The sequence below is a fragment of the Temnothorax curvispinosus genome, unplaced genomic scaffold, assembly GCF_003070985.1.
Source record: "Temnothorax curvispinosus isolate PA1 unplaced genomic scaffold, ASM307098v1 QBEX01012914.1, whole genome shotgun sequence".
NCBI lineage: Eukaryota > Metazoa > Arthropoda > Insecta > Hymenoptera > Formicidae > Temnothorax > Temnothorax curvispinosus.
Window position 1 is genome coordinate 1 of NW_020222694.1, and position 13,098 is coordinate 13,098.

General features: G+C 36.0%; 3 protein-coding genes across 3 annotated transcripts; 2 read left to right on the forward strand and 1 right to left on the reverse strand.

Moving 5' to 3' along the window:
* The first annotated feature begins 219 nt into the window (after positions 1-219).
* On the forward strand, positions 220-1,933 carry LOC112462896 (E3 ubiquitin-protein ligase RNF185-like). Its single transcript, XM_025028963.1, has 4 exons — positions 220-556; positions 635-766; positions 1,431-1,600; positions 1,729-1,933. Exons 1-4 carry the CDS (start codon positions 402-404, stop codon positions 1,824-1,826), a joined length of 555 nt encoding a protein of 184 aa, XP_024884731.1. The 5' UTR covers positions 220-401; the 3' UTR covers positions 1,827-1,933.
* Positions 1,934-3,502: 1,569 nt separating this feature from the next.
* LOC112462899 (selenoprotein M-like) lies at positions 3,503-6,001 on the reverse strand. Its single transcript, XM_025028965.1, has 4 exons — positions 5,833-6,001; positions 5,540-5,610; positions 4,990-5,062; positions 3,503-4,913 (listed from the first exon to the last, which is right to left on the reverse strand). Exons 1-4 carry the CDS (start codon positions 5,968-5,970, stop codon positions 4,818-4,820), a joined length of 378 nt encoding a protein of 125 aa, XP_024884733.1. The 5' UTR covers positions 5,971-6,001; the 3' UTR covers positions 3,503-4,817.
* Positions 6,002-7,018: 1,017 nt separating this feature from the next.
* Positions 7,019-12,115, forward strand: LOC112462897 (zinc finger protein 181-like). Its single transcript, XM_025028964.1, has 3 exons — positions 7,019-7,513; positions 8,749-8,892; positions 9,417-12,115. The coding sequence occupies exons 1-3, from the start codon at positions 7,379-7,381 to the stop codon at positions 11,271-11,273; spliced, it is 2,136 nt and encodes a 711-aa protein (XP_024884732.1). The 5' UTR covers positions 7,019-7,378; the 3' UTR covers positions 11,274-12,115.
* The last annotated feature ends 983 nt before the right edge of the window (positions 12,116-13,098 follow it).

Here is a 13,098-nt window from a genome sequence, read left to right on the forward strand (position 1 = left end):
CAATCACACCTTACGGTCTACTCAAGCACGGCACAAATAATCTTACACATGCATGTCTAAAAGATGTCGTAAAGATGTCTTTTAGACACGCGTGTCTAAAATATGTCTTTACGACGTCTTTCAGACATACGTGCTGTCTGGGATATATGATTTTTCCATTGCACGAGAGCTATTAATTTCTGCGAGTTAGAAATTCTTAGTCTCTAGGACTAGAGAGTCCTGGAGACTCATAATTCTCTAGTCATAATTAGATATGCGAGTTATTGAGATTTCTAATTATGACTAAAAAGCTCTAATTAACTATGGAAATTGTTTCAAAATGTACAGTATTAATGCGTTAAACGCATTATCCTAAAACGCAAGGATATTTGATTAAATCTTATTATATGCATACTTGAAGGATGAGCAGGACAAAGGAACAAGCGGGTTCATCCAAGTCATCGGGATCCGCAGGCTCTACGGAGGAAAAAGAGAAGGATGAGAGGATGTTCGAGTGCAATATCTGTTTGGATACCGCGAAAGATGCAGTAGTCAGTATGTGCGGCCATCTGTTCTGGTAAATATTTGATAACGTAACGTGTCAAAGAGTGAAATATTACCTATAATTTGAATGATATGATTGATAATAATCCAGTTGGCCGTGTCTGCACCAGTGGCTGGAGACTAGACCTACTAGGCAGGTTTGTCCTGTATGCAAGGCTGCTATAAGCAAAGAAAAAGTCATTCCATTATATGGACGTGGAGCTACAAAGCAAGAAGATCCAAGGTATAACTTGTTTTTTTTCTGTCACAATTAAAAAAATTAATTATTGCGTCTTTTTATTCAAGGATTATGTAAACAAATTTACAATCAAACTCGAACAAAAACGCCATTACGGTCGGAGATAGATCTTTAGTAACCTAGTATTAAAAAAATTTACATGTGTAATATTATGTTAAATTATAGGAGATAATTGTTTTATTACCATTGCTTATTATACCTGTATCTAGTATATTGATGCATTGGTGGCGTGCGAGCAGTGAACTATATACTGTAATACTGTACTGAAACGTGAAAGTTCGTGCTGGCGCCCGGGCACCAAGAAGAAAAAGACGGATTAATTGGTTTCTGTCTGTTTAACGAATTTTAATCGGTCAATGGTATTCTATTATTTTTGTTTCCCTGAAATATGCTTTGGTCACAAATAAACGGCTCTATAGTTCACTGCATGAGAGTCGCCCCAAGGATGGGGCTTGCGTTCGATCACGTTTAAGTTGACGGGAGACGCTTACGTTAAGACTAAGATTTTATGTTAAGATAACGTTGCGTGTGTTATCGCAAATGAGTTTTGTTTTGTTTGAAGTCACCTGTATGCTGTAAGAAACTATTTTGAAGGGCTTGGCCTACAAAATAATATAAGTTTAATTGGTGAAAACGATTTTTGTTTCAGGAACAACGTGCCACCGCGCCCGGCCGGTCAAAGGTCAGAGCCAGAAACCAATGTCGGTTTTCCCGGCTTTGGTTTCGGCGATGGTTCCTACATGTCGTTCGGCATTGGCACTTTTCCGTTCGCTTTCTTTACGTCGACTTTTAATTTCGGAGAAACACGACCAAGCGCAGGTAACACTTGTCATAAGTTTAAGGGGAATGGTACAATTGCGAGATGAACTTATCTTCGTGTTCCTGTTTCTCATATATATGAGACAATAATTGAGAGGTAATGTATAAAAAAATTAATTTATTTCCAGCTCCCAGAGGCACACCGCAATATGAGGAAGATCAGTTTTTATCCAAGATATTTTTGTGGTTAGCGATAATATTCATCTGCTGGCTGCTGATGGCATAACATTGTTTCTAAATCACATACCAGTCTGCTCCATAATTTGTAATAATTTGTCTTATGATATCCTGTTGGTTCGTGATAATCGCAACATTGGTATTGGTTTCCACGTGGCTCTTGCAAAGTCCTTTAAAGCTCCTGTTCATTCACTGCCTCCATCTTTGATTGATGACGTTAAAAGTAAAAAAATATATGAAAATTTTTGCAACGTAAGACATTATTAAAATAAAAATATTTTTCTATTGAATTTAATTAAAGCATTTGTAATCGATGTAAAATAGACTTGTAAGATATATCAAAAACTCCCTTTTTGTTTGGAAAAATGATGTAATAAGTATTTGGATAAATGATGTAATAAGTATTGCACCCCGAGAAGAATACTGTCAACTGAAAAATTTCGATTTTGACTTATAAGCCTATAAAAAGTATATAATATTACCTACGTGCTATAATAGTCTCACAAGTCTATGCAAAATCCGCTTATCCGCTGCACGAGGCAAAGGTGTCGTTAATCTTTTAAACCGGTTATCTATCCGTTGAGGCAGCACTGGTGGGAGGGCGTCATTTTTCATGTTAATGCAATGATTTTGTGTTTAAAATAATTGCCGTAATGTTAAAATATATCGAAATTCACATTTTGTTATAATTTAATATGTGACAGTAAATATTTACTTCAATTCAGCAGTTGTCAAATAAATAAAACAGGCTGTTTGACAGCTGCTGAAATAAATATTTGCTTTTACATATTAAGTTTTATAAAATAGGAATTTTCGATATATTTTAACACCACGACAATTATTTTTAATACAAGATCACTGCACTAACACGAAAAATGTCGCTGTATGTACGTTGCAAGAATAATTTAGCTTTTTAACATCATTTTTTTATGCCTGACAGTTCACAATTGACATTGTGCGCACTATGCGGACTTGGCAATCGAGCCAGCAGGAGCTTTAAAAAAAAAAAAAAAACAACAGAAATATATGAAGTTCGTTTACGCGTGTCCCAAACTGTACGAGTAATGTCCATTTCTACCAATGTAGATTGACTTTAATCAGTTTAACTTACTTTTTATTTTTTTTTCTACTTCTTACAATTAGAAAAGGATAAAAAGTAAAAGTTAATCTGTATTGGAAATGGACATAAAAAAAAAACTCGTTTCTTCCTATTTTAGAAAAGAGGAAGAAAGGTACATCGAGTGTTTTGTCCATGTAAAATGTTTTACACGGTTTCGTTGGCATTTGTATACTTCGAATGGGATGATTCCTCTCCCATTTGGATAATTCTGATATTTTGATGTCACTTTTTTATGTACATATTATATATATTATTATTATTATTATTATTATTATTATTATTATTATTACCCATAGAGGGAGTGCGTGCATCTGCTATAATATTTAAAGTATAAAAATGTATGACTTAAGTGAATACGCAGCGATGGGAAGATATTAATGTAGATCGTTAAGATAAATCGCGGGTTTGTGAGAAACTGCAAATTTGAACAGTGTGTATATAATAAATCAATAAACAATATATATATACATACCTGTGTGTATAATTTTGAGTTTAAATAAAAATTGCGTACGCATTTAAACAATCTAATATATTATGGAATATTAATAACATAGTATATACATTGAAATATAACGGGACGTAAAAAATGGATTCTTACGAGACTATCAGTAGTAATTAATTTATTCATAGTTCTTTCGTTCAATGATGTTCAATTTTATTCTGCTGTGATTCTGAGGTCTTCTTAAGTCTATTTATATAGTCATTACTCAAATCTCATTTCAAAAGCACATTATGTAAGATACTCAAAATGGAGTTTTATGTTTCGAGACGTGGACAGTTCAACAGGTCATATTTTGATTAGAAATCAATTGAAACTACTCGGTTGAAAAACGAAATGGCACATAATGAATGGCAAAAAAAATGGATCGAGTTGTGTAAACGCAAAAGAAACATTTTATCTCTTTTGAAAATATTTTATTAGAGAACGTATAATAGATCACAAAAATATAATGAAAACTAAAAAAAAAAAGTTTTATAAAAAATAAAGAGACTTGTGGGTGAAAATTTCAATTGCTTTCAATATTAGTAACCCTTATTAATAAAAAAGTAAAACAATTTAAAAAAAAAAATCAATATTTATTATCTGATATTAATTCCAATATCAGTAATCTAATATCACTAATATTACTGATCAACTTACCATGTATGTACATACATACATTGGACACAGAAAAACAATTGCAACAACTAGGTTAATTTAAAGCAGTGAAAGAGCACCAATATCGAATTGCAACAGATGGAGAAGTGATTAGAGATGCATAAATAGATCTCTATGATTGAATCACGTATCCACATCTACTATATAAAATCCTATCCATAAATGATTCGGATAACGTACAAATCGACGAACATAAAACATTTTTTTTTTAATATTCACAAAATTCATAAAAGAGGTTTTTATGCATAATTAAGAGTTTCTAAAGAAACTTTTGTAGAGTACACTATTAATACTATTTAAACTTCAATTAGTTGATTTAATAATTATATCAATAACTTAATCTGTTATTTCTTAATTTGTTTGGTTATAAAAATTTTATAGGGTTAAAGAATTAGCAGAAATGAAGAATATAATGTAATTAATGGGATCTGTGGGATATCGCACTGTGCAATGTTCCATCCTATTTTAGATTTGGCATCTATCACAGATTGCAGCTCTTCGAGAGAAGCGCTCACGAATATAATGTACCGAAAATTGCAACTCGATAAAAGCAATTTACATAGATCAGGAATATACTGCTGCTGTACACAATATAGCTTATACTCTCTTGGAATATTAACAACAAACAAAACTATTGTATCTTGATGTCTACGATGTATATAGAAATAAACGATCAGAAATTATTTATTTTTCCTAGAAATAATTATTACGATTAGTTTTGATAGAATGCTGCTTCTCACAATATACGCCAATTGGAAGATTTACATCTCCTCTTTATCTTTCATGAAGCCTTTGGAGACTAGCAAGTCATTACATTCTTTTCGAGTCAATTTGGACAACCCGTGTCTCTCTAGCTCCTGCAACATTTTCAGAAATTAATAGTAGGATATTACGAATTATAATTATGTTAATATTTTCTTTTTATTATTAAACCTTTCCACGTGCGTTCAATAACACGAGTTCTGGTATTGCGCCTGGAATATGCTTGAATTCCACATTCTCGCCACTGTACGTGTATTAAGGAAAAAAAAAGTAATATATAGTTCGATGGAATCTTGATTGAATTTGTTTAGTCTTTTATTTTGCTGTTATTTTGGGGAACTTATAAACTTTTGGGAAAATTATACACTTTTAAGTATCTTATATTACAAGATTACTGTTTTTAATAAATTAGGAGCAAATTTTTAAAATATGCAAAACACATCTGTACACTAGATCTTTAGAAAACACATAACACGCAATTTTTTATATATCTACATATAAAAAGTTAACTTTACTTATCTATCAACCTTCAAATTGTCAATGTTGTTTTAAATTATTTTTCATGTATGTGTACGTATGTAACAAAAATAAAAAATAAGACAAAATGTGTGAAAAATGAATAAAATAAGTATTTTACGTCAACTGTCACTAACAATGCAGTTGACAATAAATTTCAAAAATGTATAAATATGCAAAACAAGTATGCTATTATAAAGGATACTATTGCGGTAGGTCCTCGAAAATAAATTTCTTGACATCCGGCAGCCGATTGAGCGAGCAACCGCTACAGCTCTGGAAAACAAATCACGTAAATAACGTTTCCTCGTGTGTCACGAGGAAACCGGTCCGTACGAGATGTGATTACAATTTCTCAATACATAAAACATCATTTAATTACTCTTGTAGCAATTGTATATCGCAATTATAATACAGAAAAATCGAAAGTCATGCGTTCTAATGAGCGATATCCGATAAGACATCATGTTGATTTAACATAAAACAGAAACACGTTACCTCGACTCTCGCAGACGCGTAAGAAAAATCGTCCGCGGCGTCCGTGGAATTCGCGACGGAAACAAACGAAAGTGCGAAAGCGACTGTAATAAATAACAGACGGTAGCTAACGATCATGGTGGATGCCATGTTTGTCATTCGATTGAGAATTGAGACGTAATAAAGGCCGGTTCTACAATACGTCGCGTCGTACGTCGGACGTCGGATGTCGGAACAGGCAGCCGGATGGTCCAATGAGGAAAATTCGTTTTCGAAAAAGAAATTCTCTCATTGGATCATTGGCTGCGTTCCAACATCTGACATGTACCTAAAAGGAAGCGGAACCGGTTGCTTCTTTTTTTTTTTTAGAATTTTAGATTATTGACAGTGAGTTTGTATATTTTGACGAACGAGTTACGCTCTTTGCATTTCTTGATAAATATTTGCTCATTGGAGCTGAATTCTCTTGTTTTTTTTCTTTTGTAAGATTAATAACAGTCTTTTTATTTAAAATAAAGAAGTAACTTAATTTACAACAAAAGTAAATTTGAAACAATTAATTTTGAATGGCTGCATTTAGTAGAAAAAGCAATTTAATAAGCATAAAATGCGGTTGGATAGTTTTCTTTATATAATAATTATATGATTAGATTAACTTTGATCTTGGTTTAACTTACCATTTATCTTTCTCCAATTTTAAGAACTAGAAAAAGATGAAAAGTAAGTTCAACCGCGATTAAAATGATAAAAATTAATCTACATTGATAGAAATGAACATAAAAATGCAGGAAATAGGTCCGTTCGGTCTGTTCTATTTATCTGAACTTCTTGCGCAGTTTATCTTGTCTCTTTTTCTCTCCAACGTGAAAAGAAAAAGAGGACAGATGAACCGTGCAAAAAGTTCAGCTGAAAAAGAGGCTTGTTCGCGTTGCTTGAAATCACCAAACATTTTCGCACTTGAAATGAGATAAATATATATTCGGCCGTTGGAGAGAGAGAAAGCGAAAATGCTGAGTGCAAAAAGTGCAAGCAACGCGAACAGACCCAAGGAGTCGCGCCGTAAAAGGAACAGACTTGTCGACCCTCGCCGTAGCTGATTGGTCACCCGCGACGCGTCACACTCGGCTCGACCAATGCCGCCGAGTCTGGCTCGAATGCGGCTACTCTCCGAGAAAATCTTCTGTCGCGCGCTGGATTGTCATGACAAGTAGTAACGCCAGTGTAGTCGTCTCCATTTTCGCCCCTTCCTCACGCAAGTTTCCTGCTCCGCCAGCTCCGCGCGCACGTCCTGGCGTCACGGGCGAGGGGACGTGGTCGCGTTCTTCCAAAAACGAGGGAAAGAGGAGAGAGAGAGAGAGAGAGGAAAAAAAATCGGGCGAAACATTTTGTCAAAAAGAAAGAGTGAAGGAGGAAGCGTCAATCGTGGCGGTGGCGTCGACACGAGATACGAAACGGCGACAACAACGGCGTGCGTGGATGCCCCGTCGGGATTTCCACCTTGCGGTAGCACCACCAGAGCACCCAGCGTGCATGTATAAGGACGCGCTTGCCGACGAGGTAAACAAGAATGGACGTGGAAGAGGGTGAGGCGAAAATGTGCAGGCTATGCGGCCAGTACGAGAAGATCTACATCGACGTGTTTGGGGAGGAGGGTGTCAGACGCTACCTCGGCACGAAGATACACGAGAAGATCAACATCCTGGTGAGTCGCGGTTACTCGTCGCGCCTGGACGCTTCGCTTCACGCTTCTTTTCGCCGACTTGATCATAACTCTATAGGGTTAGAAAAAATGGCTATGAGAGAAAGGGAGATGTTCTTTTTCCTTCCTTGCTATATGATGGTTTTTCTTGCTGCAAAACAGCATGCTTATTTATACGCAGCGCATCTTGTTTGCTTGTAGCATGCTCGGCTTGTCTTTCACGTTTGTTGATCCCCAGGGAGCATTTTTTCCCCCAAATTCAAAAGCATCGATACTTTTTGGTCGAATTTGATCCCTAAGTATTAACATAATTAATTACTATGCTTGCTTTATAATAATTGTGATTTTAAACAATTAATTGAACTAATTTTATTAACAAGGGTTTGAAGCGATGAGGTTTGTGTAATTCATGTTGAATTGTTAATTTTGTGTTAACTGGTCTCCTGTTTACTACATCACTTCATCAACAGCTTTCTTTTTCTGTTAAGAAATAACAAACATTATAATTAATTAGTACATTATAATAATCTGCTTTTATATAAAGATAGACCCTATAAGTTTCAAAAAGAGATTGGAGGATATTGTCATGTTGGAAATTGATATTCAATAGGAGCTTTCTCTAGTGAGTTATACACTCATTGAGCGACAAAAGATTTCTTTATATTTGCTCCAATATCGCAGTTAAAAATAGACGTTTTATGTGTGTTACTTCATCAACGAGATTCTCATAGAATCTCCCGTGGAATTTCTATCGCTACTGTTCGAAAAAGAAATTATTAATTAATACACAGAGAAATATTGTGTTTATATTTTCATGTGCGAGTGTTTGTAAACGTGCCATGAGATTATTGTACAAGTTAATTTTTACATTTGTACAAATTGTTTGGGCGAATTCTTTGGAGAGAAGAGTAATGAGCTTTATTTAAAATTGTAAGTAATGAATATTGTAACTGGGTAAAAATTATATATTTAAGTTTGTTGGTAATTCCAGGCTTGGATGTTGTCGTAGAACTTTAGTGGGTACCAGAATGTAACGATATATTTATATATTTGTCACAAATTGTTGTATCTATAGAGCAGAGCGGTAGTATTTACGTAATTAATATTTAGTAAAAAGAAGGAAAAAGGAAAAAAAGAATTAATGAGGCTTAATGTCGCTTAATAATGTTATATCTTCTTGCAAGTATATCACGAGTACACTTCTCAAAACTTAGATCACTTTTGTTTGTGAATCGCAGATAGATGAGAAGGATCCTCTGCCCAAGGCGATCTGTGTTCAGTGTCTGGGCAAGCTCGAATTCGTTTGCGACTTCCAAGAAGAGTGTCGGCGCACCCAACAGGTGTTACGCGATCAGTACAATCTACCACCGTTAACAGAGTCCGTAAGTCTCTGTACTTTGTTTATACTTCATCTACCGCTCTACTGCTCTTTTATCATGCTGTTTTATCACAATCAATCCTATCTTATATCACAAAATTTCATGACATATGAATATAAATTTCAGTACTGCGAAATAATAAACGCGATATAATAAAGTCCATATACAGGTATAAATAGGAAAATAAAATTTAACAATTTATAAGCAAAGTTTTGCAAAAATATACTTTCTTTTTTATTTCTTTTCTTTTTTATTAATTGTTAATCAAGTTGTTAATATATAATTTTAATAAAGTCGAATATTCTTGTATTAAAATTATCATATGTATTCTTTATTCATACTTATTCTTTATTATTATTATTATAAATGAAAAATGAGTCAATGTAAAATATTTGCATAAAATGTTAATATTATGAATATCTGAACGAAAAACGATTAAATTTTTTCAATTGCTTGTAAATTCACCCACATTGTTATCAAAATAGAGACATATTCTGGTACCCACTTCTAATTCGATTTCTCTCCAGACAGAGGTAAAGATTGAAGAATCAACATCGCCGGTGGGCACGTCGTCGTCGGATAATAACAACAGTATTGAAAAGAATCTTAATTCCACCGGAAGCAGTCAGGCTGAGGAGAACCATGTTGAAGTAGTCAAGGATTTGGAACAGCCGAAAAAGAGAAATACGTCTCCGAAGATTTTGAGAAGCCTTCGCAGTCAGCAACAGCAGCAACAGGTTTCTAAGTGCAACGATAAATCCGCAGAAAAAAATGCGCAGACTCAGAGTACAGAAACATCGCTGACTCGTTGGCTCAGAAGCAGGCAAAGCGCGGATTCGTCTGTAGTGGACCTCGAGGAGATTCCGATCGCAAGTCGATTAAGGAGTCACAACAATAACGTCGAAAATAACATCGGTACACGTTCTGCGAACAACAACAATATTAGCAACAACGAGAGTACGGACAAACAGAGCAACAGTCCGAAGCAACAGCACCTGGATTCATCAGCGACGATTCAGTTCCCAACCTCAGCTTTGAATAAATTATTGACGATTGTTTCTAGCTCTCCCGATATCGAGGTCTCGGTAAAGGAGACGAGAAATCGGAATAATGACGCCGAGGATATTAGCTTCACCGTCGAGCTGTGCAAGAAGCAAAACGATGAGGTGTCGTCGGCGCGAGCGCGGGTCTTGCCCGATCAGGACTATTGTCTAGTCGACACGGCGATCGTGGATCTGCTGCAGAGCGAAAACAGCGCGGAGGTGAACGGCATTGTCAACACCATCCTTAGCAGTACGTCGCCGAAGAACAGCAGCGCGGCGGCAAAGTTGAAAAATTTAGCGGAGTTGGAGCAACGGTTAGAAGCCACGCAGAACCCAGAGGACCTCTTTAAGATCGACGGCGAGGAGATTAAGGTGGACGATAACGTGGAGCACGTTGTAAATGAAACGCAAAACGGTTACGCGTGTAAGCTCTGCCGAAAGTTCTACGAGCGCCGAGACAAATGTACGGTTCACGTGAAAACGCATCTCGGTATCAAGCAGTATACGTGCGTTGTCTGCAACGCCAAGTTTGTTTGCAAGTCTGACGTGATGAAGCACATCCGATGCTCGCATACCAATCCTAGGCCCATACAATGTCCCAAGTGTCCTAAACGATTTAAATCTAAATTCTACCTGGCCGAACATGACAATGTTCACAAAGGTGTGCGGCCGTACAGTTGCGCGGACTGTGGGCAGAGTTATCACCACAAGGTTTCGTTGCAGATCCACATGAAGTCGCATCTGCCGCCGCAAAATCTGGCCTGCGAATATTGCGGCAAAGTCTTCCCATTTCGCACGAGATTGCTCGGCCATATCGCGAGTGTTCATATGAAAAAACGGCGCAATTTCCGCTGTCGCTTTTGTTATAATCTTTACTCGAGTCTGTCGGTGCTGAACGAGCATATCAAAACTCGCCACGCGACCACGTACACGTGCGAGACATGTGGCAAGACCTTCAAAGTCGCTTCCAAATACAAGGCGCACGTGCTGCAGCACTCCAATCCCAAGCCGTTTGTGTGCAACGTTTGCAACAACCGTTATGCGTCTAAAGCGTTTCTAAACGAGCACCTGTTGAAGCACGAGGGTTTGCGTAAACACGTGTGCCAAGAGTGCGGCGCGAGTTTCGCACAGGCGAGTCATTTGGCCGCTCATCGTCATGTACATGGGGAAAAGACGCACGCGTGCCCGGAATGCGGTAAAAAGTTCAATCGTCGCGACAACATGAAGGTGCATCGGAAACGGCATTTCGACGAGAAGAAGCCTAGCGCGACTGGCAAACAGAAGGTTACATCCAACAATAACAACCTGACTGCCTTTACCACGTCCGTTAACGAGAAATAATGACGGAGTGGCGCTCACAACAACAACAACAAGATAATCACTGGAGAGGAGAAAAGACTATAGAGATCTGTACAAATCTCGTAATAGGCTGAATCAGAATTTACGAGGAATTGAAGAAAGAAGGGAAGAATCCGAGATTGAATACTTGACAAAAGTATTTCGGTAGAAGATTGCTCAAAGATGACAGCCTTTGCGTATACACAATTGGTGCTTCGATGAATTCCCAAACGTCATTCCTTTTATCTTTAGCAATACAACCAAACTCCCCCCTCCTCTCTTCACCTATTCTTAACTCGTCGGGACCAATCTCTCTATGCTTAACCCTGTTCCTCGAGCCCGTTCTTATTTTAATAGTATATACATGGAATGAAAATGAAGGGTACAGGGGAAAAACGATAAAAGTTTACTTTTTGTTAAAATTGATCTGATTATTTTATCTTGTAGCATCAGTTTCAAAGAACTTTCATAATTCTTATCTATTTTGATAAAGAACAGTTTCAAATAAAGCCGAAAGATGTACCATGTTGGGGTACAAAAAAATGATCATAATCAACACGCTTGTAGTGAAGAATCTGTTAGAGTTCATCATAATTCCAATATAAACATTAAGTAAATACTGCGTTCCGATATTCACTAAATTTTGTACTAATTTTTTCAATAGTTAAGATATTCGAGATGTATTAGGACTTGAAACGTTTTTCTCGAAATTACTCCGGATGGACATTGATCGTTTTTTCCTTGTATCCTTCAAATGTTGATCGCGACAAGTAAGGTAAATGTACCAATGCCTGATTACGTACCTATGTCTGGACATTTTTATTATTTTAGTCCTTAAATAAGTTATAAGTTGAATTAAAGCCAAAGAATCAAAGATAAAAATATTTTTCTTATATTACATTTTTATCTTTGATTTTAATTCGTGTTATACTTATTTACAAACTAAAATGATAAAGGTGTCCAGAAGACATAAGTCTTAAGTGTTTCGACATTTACCTTAATAGTATACACGCACGGTACTTGTTATTTGTCATTTATTTTCTTACTCTGTGGCTGCGTTCCGATGTAACTATGTAATTACATGACGAATGTAAAAGTAGCGAAAGAACAGGGGAATATGTTAAAAATACGAAAGCGGAGACGAAGTTTTGACGGTAAAAAGTAAAAGATATTTTTTAGTACCATGCGATTTCAAGTGACAAATATTACAACTGCCGTCATATAACGGGATTCCTATATTTTCTTCGACAGATTCTGTGGCAAATATTATTTCGAAATTCTAAACCTAATTAAAAACTTCACGTACGCATACGTGTCGGTGTTCCTTAAGAAGTCAAGAATATGGAGGTGTTAAGAATAGAACGGTTATAATACTAGTGAAACGTTTTTTTCTATAAGTGTTAAATCTTAGTATTATTTTCTACAAAGATTACACTAATTTTCTATTCACGAGTAAAACTTGGCGATATTCTGTCTCTCTTTTTTTAATTTGGATAATTGAGATTGTCGAGTTTGGGATCGTTAGAATTAATCTTTTCATTCGAGCGTTTATGTAGTAAATATTAATCTATCGTATACCGAAACCGTGATTTAGTTTAGCCTGTAATGATATACGCGTTTTTTTTTACCGTGGACCTAGAAAGATTAGATTCTCATTAAGGACTGATTGAAGAACATTAGTGTGAAACTTCTAAAAGCTATCTGAACTTTGCTAAGAGAAATTGGTATAATAATAAAATAAAGGCTGTTAAAAAATAATATAAGATACGTAATGACAATCAGGAAAGGAAATCACACGAAAACACACGTCATTAGTGCCCAAGAAAAG